The following is a 14714-nucleotide window of genomic DNA, read 5'->3' on the forward strand; positions in this document are numbered from 1 at the left end:
AACAAACAGGCTTCACCAAGGCTCTTCTATTAAAGCAGTAATCACATTGAAGAGGGCTCACCTCCAGGTGGCCCATCTCCCAAACCACTGTACTGAGGTTATGACTCAACACACAGGAATTGGGAGGGGGGGGCGCACCGAAATCTATTCAAACTTTATGAGTGTGAATGAAAACCAGTCTCATTCATCAGAGTGCTACCTGATCACCCCTAAAAGCCCCACTTCAGCACACCTAGTATGAGGATTTAAACATTCAAATAAGGGCAAGGGCATATATTCAGTTCATCGAAATGGCTAAGAAAAATAAAGCAAAATGAAGAAAAAGAAAATCAACAGGATCGCAACATTCCATAACACAAAAATTAAATGAAACTCACATCATCCCCACAGAACCAAATGTGGTGATGTGTTTGCGGTTGATCCTCATTAAAACTGTAGGGATGAGAGGCTGACTGAGGGCTTTGAGGTTTCAGCTAAGTACAAGAACCAAAATATTAGTCCTGGCGTGTTCGCCTCATCACCTCATTGAACTTTTAAAGTAAAAAGGGATAAAGCGATGCTGGTGAAATTCTGTGTTCTGCTCTGCTATAGTGCTGGATTTTCAGTTCCGTGGGCGATGTCAGTGTTCCAGTGTTTATTTTGTGAAGACTTAAGCTAGCATGAAATGTCGTATCCTTTGGGCCTGTCTCAGTCTTCTGTGGGGCCTGGTAGGCAGTGACACATAAAAGTAGCACCAGCCTCTTGCTTGAGCAGTACTGTGTCCATGATGCCTGGCATGTCCAAGGATCCACATGTCCCTGTGGTAAAGATGTAGTGCCTATTGCTGATATTGATGCAGGTGGCATGAGTGACATGGTTCCTGCTCCTCCTTTATATCTGTGCCTAGGGTCCTTGGAGGGAATTATGTTTCCTAGGAAAGCTGATGTGGCTTTGGAGTGGAGACTGTACATTAGGGTGAAACCTTCACCTTGTGTGCTCCACCATCCACCAGCGAGGGAGTGGGGTGGGGGTGAGTGAGTAAAGAGGGCTATGAGTTAGGCCTATAGAAGGAGTCTTTAGAAGGTTCCATTACCTCATTCAGGAAGGCAGGTGGGGCTTTTATGACGAGAGGTCCATTTCTATCATTCGTTAGGTGCCTTCTCAGTATCCCCGTTTGATAACTAGATGCCTGTGGAAAGGTCTTGGCTAAAATAGCTAAGCACTGTTTGCTGACCCCTCAAGGCTGAAATCATCATTCTTCATGGAGTAGTAAGAATAGTAAAAATAGGGGTTAGAGACATGGTTCAGCAGTTAAGAGCATTGTCTGCTCTTCCAGAGGTTCTGAGTTCAATTCCCAGCATCCACATGGTGGCTCACAACCATCTATACTGGGATCTGATGCCTCTTCCGGCATGCAGGTGAACATGCAGATAGGATACTCATATACATAAGATACATAAATTAAAATTAAAATAATAAAATAAAAAGAATAGTAAAAATAGAAAAATCTAGCATTGTGAAGACAAGACAAACTTTATTATTAGCTTCATTTAAGAAAAATTGTTTTGGAAGAAAAAAAGAAAGAAAAACTGTTTTGAGATAGGTTTTCATATAGCCCGAGCTAGCTCACCCCTGCTGTATAACCAAGGATGACCTTAACTTGATCTTCCCTCTGAGCACTGGGATTAAAAATTATGATCATTAACATGTAAATGGGAATGATTTTTATCTTGCTCCATGTTCAACTTCAGTTATTATATTATTAAACTCATTCATTTATTAAGGAAATTATTATCATTAAATCATAACAATGACGTATTATTTTTTTCAATATGCTTAGTATTATACAGGTAGCTTCCCACGTTCATGCTTATTCAATCCAGTGATACCTGACAAAACAGATGCTTTCAGTAGCCCATTTTCCAGACAGCAACACCAAGCAAAAAGGGGCTGCCGAGCAGTGTTGTCCAGCAGTCTCTCTCTAAGAACTTCTGGTGATAAGCTATGTGACCTTAAGCAAGCTAGACACATTTGCATCCTGATTAGTAAAACGAAATAGTTATAAAATCCATGTCAAGAAGTTACTGTGAGAATTAGGTCATTGACCTCAAGTTACTGAAGCTGTTCTATGTGCAGGAGAGCAACAGTTCTGTAAACGAGCTTGTGGCTATTCTGTTGCGGCCATTTTCACCAACACCCCGCTCCATGTATATCCCCTGTATCTCTCTCTGTGTGTTAATACTTCAAGAAGTCTGAAAACCCCATATGTGTGTTGTAAGTTTCATATCCTTATATTTTTTTTTTTGAAAATTCTTTAAAACTTTTTTTTTAAACTCTGAAAAACTTAAATAGAAAGCAAAACTCCCCATGGCCTTCCTCTACTAGAAAAAGAAGTCTCTGCCCTTCCTCAGTTTCTACCACTCAACTCCTGCCCTTCCACCATCCATACCGCTGAGGGAAAGACCATCCAGTGGTGCTTGCTAAAACAAGGAAGGCATTCTTCATGGCTGCCTCAAAGGGTACAGGGACCATAGCAATGTGTTCTTATAGTGATGGTGAGGGGCTAGGCTCATATCTAAACATCCTGGGACGGTGGGAACTATGAGCAACGGAGTAGGGCACATCAAGAGTCAGAGGGATTCTGCTAAGGATCCAGCAGGGTTCTTGTTGGAGGCACAGCAGGGAGGCCAGATGCCACTAGAGGACAGTAGACCCTGAGGAGGAACCCGAGCAGAGATGGAGAGCCGCACACTGAGGATGGGGATTCTCGCTAAACTGACTCAGTGGGGCTCTTTGTTGAGTCAGTTTTATAAAGGAAGGAAATCAACAGCCTAAAGATGGAGGGATCTAACTAAAGTTTGGTAAAGAATTTTTCCCCAACCCATTTGTTCTTTCACTTGATAAAGAACTAATCCCTTCTAAACTGACACTGTTGTGATAGAAAATTACCACTGTGGAGGGGTTCTGTCTACCTTGGCCCCACATTCTACTGAAAGAATGGAAGGAAAGATAGACAAAAGGAAACGAATGTGAATTCAGTTAGTAATATGGACAACAAAAGCAAGGCTGTGGGGTAGAGACTGAAGGAAGTCGACCTGAGTGGCCAGGATGAGCTGTGTGGATTGAGACATGGTGAAGACCTGACAGCAAGGTGAAAAGCTGAGAGGAGATTGCATGGAAAGGAAGCAGGAAATGAGAGTCTATTGAGAGTCACAGCCAACTAAAGCCACTGCAGTAAAAATGGTTAAAAACAGTGGAAGGAGCGAGGTGGGGAGGCAGGCATGGTTCTGGGGGCGACTGGTGGGTTAGATCTCATTGATTTGTGACAGGAAGCCCCTGAGGGATAACAGAGGCTGTGTGAACTGTTTGTCCCTTTAGCCTATGTGTTGTAGGCCACACTGAGAAGGTGCCTTGGCTCAGTACTACTGGACATAATCTGTCTAGCCATCTGCACCAGGCCTGAAGACCCCAAGTTAGTGGGTGAGGACCTCACTGGTCTTATATAAATGAGAGCCAAGGTACATGGTCTCCAAAGGTTAACTAGGGAATATCTTCATTCTATCATTTTCAAATGAGAATTTTGTTGATGAAACATTAACTTTCTGACAGATCAGAATTACCTGGGGACATGTTTAAAATATAGAAGTCCTAGTGCCAGCCTTTGGTGGGAGCCCAGGACACATTACTGTGAGAGCAGGCAGCTCGAGGGCATTGTGAAACAGCTGGTTATGGGTAACACAGACTGTGACTGGGTTCTGGGTAGCTCGATTGTTGTGAGGGAGGTTGTGACTGTGAAGTGGAGCGCAGCCTTGCAAAGGTCATCTTTGACAAACGAGGATCAAGGTTCACAGTGGGTAGAGGCCAGAACAGATGACACATGGACTATATGTGAATAGTGACTGTGTAAACAGCGCGCATGGGGCTGTGGGTTACAGGGAGATGTTCTCTACTTCTGTCCCCACGACTGTGCCTTTCTGAATAGGAAATGGACCCAAGAGTTACTGCGTGTTACATGGCTTCAGAACGCTTGGGTGGAGCCTTAAGCCTCTGCCTGTCCTTAATCATATCCTTGCTTGTTTCATCTCAAGAGTTTTGAGTGGTAACCTTGGCCTCTGGGCATTCTTCTCCATGGAATCCCATCTCCAACGAACTCATTCATTGGTGTAGAAGCCGAGGAGTATAACTCAAGTTGGGTGTAGGGAAATGAAAGTCCCAAGTCAAAGGGCAAGGCTCTTTTATTCCCCATTAATACTCGTCCTATTAGGGGTGGTCAAGGTGTTTGGCATAGCAAAGACTCCTGCATTCCGTACTGCCCAGCTCTGATACTTCACCTCATGGCCTTTAGCTAATACTATCAAAGGTGGGAGCTAGTGCTTACCCACACTGCCAAAACCCTGCCTTCTGGGTGAGTCTCCCTCTAGTGCACCCTGCTCAAATGTACTCCCCCTGCGGAGGGCGGGGAGGCTTTGTAGCTGATCGCCCTTGAAAACATGTTCTTTCCATTCTACAAATTACTCGACCTGGGGAGAGCATGGGGGGAATGAAGGAAAATTGAATAGCATCCTAAATAGCTCATATCTCTGGACGGCCTTAAAGGGTGATTGGTGTTTGGAAAAGAATTGATCTCTTGGTTTATGAAAATATATTCTTCTGGGCTTTATAGGGAGGTGTATTTTGTTCAGTTATTTACAGTCTCAACGACAAAGTGCTGGCCCCTGGGACTCTAGCAGATTTATGAGACATTGAGACTATGGACACACCAGAATACTATCAAATGGCAAGAAACACGAAGGTTTAATGCCGTGACAGAAGGCTTGTTTCACACTCTTATTAATGGCTAGAGAAGTAGCTCTCAAGCATGGCCAGCTTGCACCCCAGGGGAAAGGCAAGTGAGGATGGGGCTGGAAGCTCCACATGAAAGAGCAGAGCCACATTAATGTTCGGCTGTTACTGTCAGCTACAAATTAGCTCTTTCTGAATGAGGTTTGCTCATAAAACCATCTGCTGCTGGGTAGCCTGGTGAGAGGTGTAGAAAGTCTCCTTAGCTCAGGCTTGGGTAAAAAGGCATGGGGCAGGAGAGGATTTGGGACTCAGGTATGTGCAAATAAAAGCCAACCTCAAACAAGAGAAAGGAATCAAGTTGTGAAAGGGTGGGAGAGAAATTCATCAGTGCACACAGATGCATATGCGAAGGTTTGCACCTCACAGCTTCCTGGTGATGTTGGGATCAGCCTCTCTAAGCCTTGATGCCCATATCTGAAAAATGAGAACATGTCACCAGATGAGGTCCTGTAGCCAGGGAAAGGCTGGACAAAGTCTGCCTTTTCTTCATTTAAGTACTCTCATCTGCTTTCCTTGGTAATCTTTGTTTAACTTAGGAAAGAACTGGGGCCAGGCTTGATTGCCAAAAGGAAGGGAGGGGGGAGGAGGGGAGGGAAGGAAGGAAGGAAGGAAGGAAGGAAGGAAGGAAGGAAGGAAGGAAGTATGTTTAGATCTTGCTTTCCTGACACCCTATTGGGAAACCTGTCTGGGGATCTTATTTTCACTTTAGTTATTCTCAAAAATATGTTTAAAATTGCTAATGAGGTGTCAGTCTTCCTACAAATATCTTGTTTCAGTCAGACATCATCACAGTGTGAACAAATTATTGCCCAGCAACACCTCCACTAGATAACAATAGTAACTATATTATTATTATTATTTAATTATAATAATGTTCCGAGACAAGCAAAAAATAAATAAAATTAAGATGCGAGAGTTTTCCTATGAGTGGAAACAGGACAGTTTGCAAGTCCCTGTATAAGATAATGACAGCGTACAAATGTCATTATGGGATAAGTTGCCGAATGGTGATTGTCTGCTTACCTATGAGGAACTGGGATGGTGCACTAAAGGGAAGAGCTTTGGCTTGGTAAGGAAAAGCCCCACTTCTGGGCTCTCACAAGCGGCATGGTTCTCCTTCTGACTTTGGGCTTGGGTTAGTTAGTGACTGAACATTTCCAGAGGACGGTTTCTGTAATTACTGAGTAATAGCACTGATGTGTGGCACTAAGGGCCAGTCTCTGAGTGTGCAGGCCTTGCTATTGAGTTTGTAACTCAGTGAATGGAATCCAGCGTTCTTGCTGTTACAATGAGACTTTCATGCTTTAAAGTCACAAAACTGCATCTCTCTAAATGTACTCCTTGGCACGGATGCTTCAATTTTGGCAGCCCCCCCCCCCCATTCCTTTCCTTTCTTTTTCCTGCTCTCTCCATCTTTTTAAATACATTTTCCAGCTTCCAGAAACAATGAGCATTTCCAAGTCCCAGTTACTTCCTAAATTCTAGGAAGGAATTGAGGAGCAAGGATGTCAAACAAGATTCCAGAAACACAATGTGTGTCTCTCAGCCTTTAACTCTGTTTGCAGAAAGATAAGCTAAAAGCTGCCAAGGCATGCCCCCTTTATTCCTAAAATTTGCCCTAGCAATAAAGTTTGTCTTTGGACTTAATCACCAGAACATGCGTCACACTAGATCTATAAAACAGTTAAGCCGGTCAATTCAAAGTATTGGATCTTGTGCTCTTTCTCAGCAAAACACTGCGAGTGCATGTGAGTGTGGATATATGTAGAAAAATAAATGAATGAATGAAGAAGAGGAAGAGTTTTCCTCCAGGTGCAGTTCCCTTGGTGGGACTCAGGTCCCTAACCACTTAATGATCTCTTCAAAGCTATTGTTTTCTTTTGTGTTTTTCAGGTACTCCCCGCTGGGTATCGCCTGCCTGATCTGTGGGAAGATCATCGCCATCAAGGACTTAGAAGTGGTTGCTAGGCAACTGGGGATGTATATGATCACGGTGATCGTGGGCCTCATCATCCACGGGGGCATCTTCCTCCCCTTGATTTACTTTGTGGTGACCAGAAAAAACCCATTCTCCTTTTTCGCTGGTATTTTCCAAGCCTGGATCACTGCCCTGGGGACTGCTTCCAGGTAGAGCACAGGAGATTCCATCTTCCTCCACGTTGGTGCTTTTGTTCTGTTTGCTATTTCCTGTTCTCTCCCACCAGATATTCCCCAAATTCAGTGAGAATGCCTTTCACATTTTATGACAATATTTTCTAGAATGTAAACACTTTGAACCCTTCGCTTCTCCTGGGCACTGCTAACAGGACTGGAAACATGACCTCCTACTAAGTGTTTAGATGTTTGCATGCTGTGGATTCGCATGTTACTGTGTTGCACAGAGCACCAATGGAGTGTAGCGTTAAATATTATCCAGAGGTATAGTAGGATGTGGCTCACCTAGCGTATCACCTATGATTTGCTTTTTTTTTTTTTTTTTTTTTTAAGAAAAACTTCTATTGAATTTTTGGTCAATTGTTTTTCAACAGTAGAAGATCCAACTTATTCTTTAAAAAGATATGACTACTTTTATATTGTGTATGTGTGAGTGACTGCATGTATGTATGGGCTCTACACACATGCCTGTCATCTGCAAAGGCTAGAAGAGGGAGTTATAAGCAGTTGTGTGCTGTCTGATCTGGGTCTTGAGGACTGAAGCCAGGTCCTCTGCACAGCTGCTGAGCTGTCTCGCCAACACCAGTAGAACCTACTTCCACAGGATAGATGGTGATTTTCTTCCCAACAAGCACAGACCAGCTTATTCTTTGACTTTAGCATAAACCATGTAACGAACAGTGCTACCCTATCTTCTCTCCACTCAAATCCAGCCTTAATGACTTGACCTTGATAGGAAGTCAACTCCTGCTTCATTAGCTCTTCCCAGAGCCTAGAAAGTCAATGAGGATCTCAAATAGAGGCAACAGAAATATTTTTAAAAATATAATCTTGGACAAAAGTTAGCCAAAGCACAACAAAAACATGGAAAATACATCTAGAATTGTAGAATTTTGAATACTAATGAGTTTTACTGTTTTAGACTGAAATCAGTGTTTTACTTTTGATACATCTTTGTGTCACAAAACTGAGCCTGAGATCATGAAACAATAGGCAACCTGGAGGCCAGCAAAGGCCAAAACCAACAGTGGAAAGCCATCAGGTCCAGTTGCTGAGCCTGTAGCCGTGTCCTACTAGTGGGGTCCCCACTCAGTGGCACAACATGGCTGAAAGGTCTAAGGCCCTTGTGTAGGCTGTCAGAGTCCCCTCAAGTGACCCAACAGCCACACAGGAAGCCAAATTATGTTTGCATATTGCAAGCCAGCAGGAATTCAATATGAATAGAATGTGAGCTTTCAGAAAAGGCTGAAGTGTATGCAATACTGGGGGCCAGATTTAGTATCCTGTTTTCCCCAGATGAAGGGAAACACTGCAAAATTTCCCTTTTGCTTCCTGGTGCTTTAGATTCTCTTTAGATAAGTGTCTGTATTCATGAGAACACTTCTCTTCAGAGGGGTAAACCATTCCCCCGCCCCAATCAAAGCCAACATTATTTACTTTTATTTTGTTATCTAATCATAATTGTGGCATATCATATTAATGATAAAGTTCAGACAGTGAATAAAATGTTGAGGAAGACAATGAACCTCACCAGATACGTGTTCATGTCTTCAGCCGATGACAGCAGACAGTGACCTTGTAGTTTAATCTTTATGCTTATAAGTCTCCTACTTCTTACTGTGCACATCTGCTGTTCTAGAAACCTCTATTTTTTTCCCTCTGGGTCAAGAGACCATGAAAATATTTTCTATTAGTACAGATCTTTGCTACTATTTTGTGAACTTACAATATACAGGACATAAAAGACTGGAGAGATGGTTTAGAAGTTAAGCGCATTTGCTACTCTTGTAAAGTGCTTGGGTTTAGTTCCCAGCCCCTAAATGGCAGCTCACAAGCACCTATAACTCTAGTTCCAGGGGAGACAACACCCTCTTTTGGCTTCTCCTGGTACCAGGCATGAACATACATGCATATAGGCAAAGCAGTCCACTGCCTAAAAGGAAATGAAATAATAACATACTGCACTCCATGCCCAGAGGTGTAAATCAGGGCCCTGACTAACATCTCCTCCAGGCTCTCAGGAGACATTCTAGACCTGGTCTCTCTGAGTCAAGGGGCACACACTGGCCCTTTTGAAATGCATTGCCGGTTAACACTTCAGGAAGTCCAGAATTTAATATTCCCACCACCTGTGTTTGAGTGTCCTTCCCCACCCACTCACCAGAGCTGGGTATTCCACACCCATGCTGCTTTGATGCATTCCAATCCTATTGGTGGGAGGACTAATCATCAAATGTGCATGTATTTGATTGAAGATGAGGGAAAACATTTTTTTACTTCTTATTTCTTTTCCTTCTCCTTTCCTTGTGTGAACCAGCTTGTTTTTCTCTGTGGGTACTCATCCTTTCCTGGATGGTTTTCAAGCTCACTTTATGTATATTAACTATGATAAGTTCTTACATCACATGCTACAGATAAGAAACCTCCCTCCTAGTCATCTTTCTTGAGGATAAATAATAATTTTTTACACTGGAACTTTTTTATTTATGTATATTCAAAGCTGTGACTACTTTTTTATTTAGAAATTCAGTTTTGCTCAAATACTTTTTCTATTCACAATTATAACATAATGCCTTATATTTTCCTAATACTCTCATAAATTTGTCTTTAAATTATTTTTTTAAATTATTGGTTTTTTAAAAAATAACCAGGCCCTAAGCCTAGTAACTTTAAAAGACAAGACAAATTCTTAAGGGATATGAATGCCAAACCCTGGAATTTAAATCAAACACAATGCGTGAGTTATCTAAATAAAGCCTTAAAGGTTAGACCCATTCCCTTCCTCCTTACTCTCTACTTCATAGGGAGAAAAATATGGTTTTAATCTTCACTTAAAATGTGGCTTTTGCCTAGATGTGGAGTTTCCTTTTCTTAAAAGGCAACAGGGCAAGACTCACATTCCAAGAACTGAGTCATGGTTTCTTTGCCATAATGTGCACAAGGGGAAAAAATCCACTGCCCAGGAACAGCCCGCTAAATACCGTTCTGCCTCCCCGTACTGAAGGAGGACTCTGGGTAGTTACTTTCCATGTCTTTGTAACAAAACACCTGGCAGGAATGACCTAAGGAAGGAAGGTTTATGTTGGCTCAGGGTTTAAGGAGACACAGTCCAATGTGGAGAGGAAGAGACAGAAACTGGAACGGGTCCGTGCGCAACAGTGGGAACTCATGATGCTGGCTTCTCATAGTGCCAACCAGGAAGCGGAGATGGGATCAGAAACACAGCCAAGATTTTAAAGCCTCAAAGTCCACCGGAATGGCATATATCCACTTAAACCTTACACCCCAAAGGTTCCAAACAACCCCAATCATGGCCACCATAAACAACTGTAGAAACAGGGTGGTTGACTGGCTCTTCGTGAAGGATACAGAGACTGGTATTAGAGAAGGGTGTGTCTATGACTCTGCCTTCAGCACATGCTGGGGAGGGCAGGAGCTCTGCACATTATTATTAGTAACGTCATGAGGCTGCCAAGAAGGGACTCAAAAAAGCAGTGCCAGAGAGACAGCCTGTCAGTACAGGAGAGCACTGAAGCTTTCAAGTCCTAGTTTGCATTAGCTGGGTCTGTGTGGATTTGGAAGACATAAATATAAAACCTGCTCAGTAGAAGAATAGGGGCTGTTTTAATGCTTCACAACCATTTCCTAAGTCTCTCTGTCCAAAGACCCTTTGATGACATTTTGGAAAAATGGATGCAACGAGAAAAACTAATATATTTTAGTGATTCCCAGAATTACGCTTTGAGCCATACAGTTGAGGATCCCAGCCACCAGCAATGCCTGGGTAGCCATTTTAGACTATGCCATACCCAGGAAACCCTTTGAAGAAGAAGTCCCAGGAAATGGGGAGAGAGGATGAGAGGAATAAAAGGAGGCCAACTTCTAATTAAAACAGCCGAGGCTGCAAGCCAGGAACATGGTATCTCCTGCATGCAAATGAGAACAAAGCCTCATTTTTTACTTGGGCCTATAAGGCTTTTGTAAATCACACACACACACACACACACACACACACACACACACACACACACACACACCACACAACACCACATCAATTGACTTTTTCTATCCTAAGACCAGCAAGAAGCATCACAGAGCCCTGACCTGTAATCACAAAGGATGCTCTGTCTGGGTCAGTTTAAGAAGTGGACTTGGATGTCTCTTATAGATTCCAGATGTATTGATTCTAAGTAGGCCCCAGAATCAATACATTTCTAATCTGACCTTTTTCTCCCATTCTGAGGAACTGAGACCTTTGTGAACTTGACCAGTCTTGTTGATGTGCCAATTATAACTAGTGTGAGGGGCTAACTAACCAAGGCTTGAAAATACCTCCAAATGCTGCCTGCACTGGAAATTTTCCAGTTCACTTAAACAGGACAAAAGTAATCAAACCAAAACAAACCACCCCCCCCCTCAAAAAAAAGTTTCATGCTGTTTGGCTCTTTTGCTTGATTTTAAACATTATTTAAACCCCAATCTCCTTTGCACCACTGTCTAAAAGAATGTAATACTCTGGCTGAGAGGAAGCCTTGTTCTCCTAGGTATTCTGTTTTAGAAGGTGTAGGAATGTGCCCAATGTTCTATCCCCTGGGGGGGGCATCATGTGGTTGGATCACCAACCCGGTGAGAATGAAGTCATTCCACACTGCCTTTAGCTCCACATCACATGATTTCCTGCCCTGTCATCATAGAGACTCAGGATTGGCTGGAGGTCATGTATCTGGGAGACTGACTGTATGTCTAGCTCCCCAGTGGATTGTTCAAAGCTTGGGTTCTTGCTAACGCGTGCACAACATGTTTGTCCTGCATTCTCCAAATTAGTAATCCCAACTCAAAATGATTCCCAGGGGCTAGATGCAGTCCATGCAGTATTCTTGTTGGCCTAGCATTCTGGCGTGAATTATGGGTCTTTCAGAAATTCCTCATTCTGTTTTGCTGTTGACAGCTGACATAATTTTTTTGCAGCCCAATTGGTGTACACAATCAGATGTGCTTCAAGAGTTATCCCAAGATGGAAACAGAGACTGAAGGACAGGGGACTTGGCAGGCTCTGAGTAGCTCTGAGAAACCAGAACCGACTAAATATTTTGTTGCCTATCAGCAGTATAATTCAATTTTTTTTTAGTTACTGCTTTTTTTTTGTATGTCACATTTATTAGAAAAAGACAACAAAAAAATTTGCAGTGTCATTCTGTTTGTGTTTTGTCCTGCCTCTAAAGCAGTTCTCTCTCTCTCTCTCTCTCTCTCTCTCTCTCTCTCTCTCTCTCTCTCTCTCTCTCTCTCTCTCTCTCTCTCCACCCCTAGTGCTGGAACTCTGCCTGTCACCTTCCGTTGCTTGGAAGACAATCTAGGGATTGACAAGCGTGTGACCAGATTCGTCCTCCCGGTTGGGGCGACCATTAACATGGACGGTACAGCCCTTTATGAAGCCGTGGCAGCCATCTTCATAGCCCAGATGAATGGTGTCATCCTGGATGGAGGCCAGATTGTGACTGTAAGGTGAGCAAAGTGCATGCAGAGGACACAGAGAAACAACCATCTCTCGTGATCTCACTGCATCCTGATGCCACTTGACGAGGCTGCTTGAGTTTCTCCTCTAGGGAGCACATAGTGAAGGAATTACTGGCAAACTTCAAAGGGAGAAGATGGTGATAAGAAGGAAAGAGGCCCATTCTCATCTGTGTGCATTGCACATGCCCACCTACATCAGAGCCCAGATACAGTTTGGCTGTTAATAGTTCCATAGATGTGGCCACATAGTTACGTCTATGCTCAGTTAACATACAAGGTAAATCAAGCTTGGAAATATGATGGGTTTCCCAAGGCTGTACTGCTATTCATGAGTTGGCATGGATGTAGGGGGTGGCATTTACTGATTCTGGCTCCAATTATTCCATCATTCAACATATGCTCCCTTCTTGTATAGATAAGATAGCTCAGTGGATAAAGGCATTTGCACTAGATTTCAATCCTGACGCCCTACATAATAGAAAGTTGTCTTCTGATGTCCATACATGTACTATATGCACATATAAACATGCAAAATTCAAATTTAAATCATGCTCCTTTCGATATTCCAAGGCACGGTGGTAGACAGGATGAGCTACTAAGATTCCTCAATATGACATAGAATATTTTAGTGTAAATAAGTAGCATACAGTCCTACTTTCCCTAAAGCTTTTATTTACTATCCATACTTACTATTGTTTTAAAATTGCCCTGAGAGGTCATCTCAAATGAGTTGCTCCTTCATAAACGCAGGTCCTATTTGTGGGTGGAGTCATTGAAAGCTTAAGTGCTGTACTGACACTATACATGACATCATCTTAGCGTTGTCACATCTACTACAACTAGAAGCTTCTGTTAAATAAGAAGACACTTTCTGTCATTAATTAAAGTAGAAAAAAATAAGACAGTGAAAAATGTCTCCTGGTTTCACTTACATTCCACCCCAATGCCTCGATGTCCTCGTCTACAAATGAGGAATGTGTTTAGAACCTGGGACTGTGATTTGGCAGTCGGTGGACTGAAGCAAGCTCAGAGCCATTGCTGTCTGCTTTGTAATATGCTGTAGAATAATTAGAAGGTTAGCGTCTTTTAAGGCAGGTGTTCTCTATTAACTGGTTGTCCCTGTTCCTTACCACCTGAACCTGGCCTTGTCAGCTACTACCACTGCCTGTCCCTTTAAGACTTTGAAAGTTATAACTTTGGGATGTTGTGAATTACATTTCCTTTCTCTCTTAGATTCTGTGAGGCCAGTTAATGCAAGGGATAGGTGGATCACATTCTGTGTAATAAATGTACTTGGAGGCAAAAGAAAACTCCAAAGAACTGTGAAAACCACAGCCCTGCTGATTCACTCACAGAAAAGATTAGATTGCCAAAGAAATAACTGTCAGCTCCTAGAATGAGAACAACTCCGGTGCTGTGGTGCCTTGACGTGGCATTTGTCATAGTTCACCTCAGACATTCCCAGAGGTCTGAAAAGGACAGATGCCCATTGTCCCCATTTCACAGAACAGTACCATGAGTCTAGGGGTGCTTACACACAAGACCTGGTTTTCAGGGTTGTGGATGCCATAAGCAGTAGTCATCTGTTGACGCTTAGGCAGCCCCTTTCCATTCCACACTCTCTTTCCTTCCTGATTTTAGCTCAAAGGAAACTATTAGAATAGAACTTTTGTTGGTCTTATCTCCATTGCACATGAAGAAGAGGCCATATCTTTCGTGTCCAGATTTACATAGTGGCCTTTTCCTCCCTTCAAACCCTTGACAACATGGTTTTCCCCTAGAAATTCTGGTGACAGCTGGTGTCTTTTTACGAGCTCATTCTCTAGAGGCGTTTGGTGGTCTTAGGGCCACTTTAGGTGCCACTCATTAAAGAGTCAGTTCATTTGTATCTGATTTCTCTACATGCTGAGGACATTGGAATGGCAAACTCAGAACTGGCTTGGAGACAGAAATTCTCACTGTGTATGGGTCGATAAGCCCAGAGGAACTGCCACGTCAGAGCTGTGCCTCATTCATCTATCTGGGAGCCTGTCTGCCAGCTCGGAGCTATTTTTGCTAGGTTACCAGTTCCTTCCTTATGGCCATTCCAGATGATTTTAATGAACATTCCATACACATCAGAGCTGGGGTGAACAGTTAAGTAAGAAAACAAAGAAAATAACACCTCACCAGGTTTAACATGTGATTTAGAAATATAAATAATGCCTTTTGAAGCCACTTTATCT

At 42.8% G+C, this 14714-nt stretch overlaps 1 protein-coding gene across 5 annotated transcripts in view; it reads left to right on the forward strand.

Moving 5' to 3' along the window:
- Positions 1-14714, forward strand: part of Slc1a2 (solute carrier family 1 member 2) — a 124904-nt gene that overhangs the window by 89326 nt on the left and 20864 nt on the right. For all 5 annotated transcript variants that reach the window (XM_051144230.1, XM_051144229.1, XM_051144228.1 and 2 more), the window contains exons 7-8: positions 6715-6948; positions 12283-12477. In XM_051144230.1, the coding sequence (XP_051000187.1) occupies positions 6715-6948; positions 12283-12477 (429 nt within the window). The remainder of the gene's footprint in view (positions 1-6714; positions 6949-12282; positions 12478-14714) is intronic.

Source organism: Acomys russatus, chromosome 4 (assembly GCF_903995435.1).
Source record: "Acomys russatus chromosome 4, mAcoRus1.1, whole genome shotgun sequence".
NCBI lineage: Eukaryota > Metazoa > Chordata > Mammalia > Rodentia > Muridae > Acomys > Acomys russatus.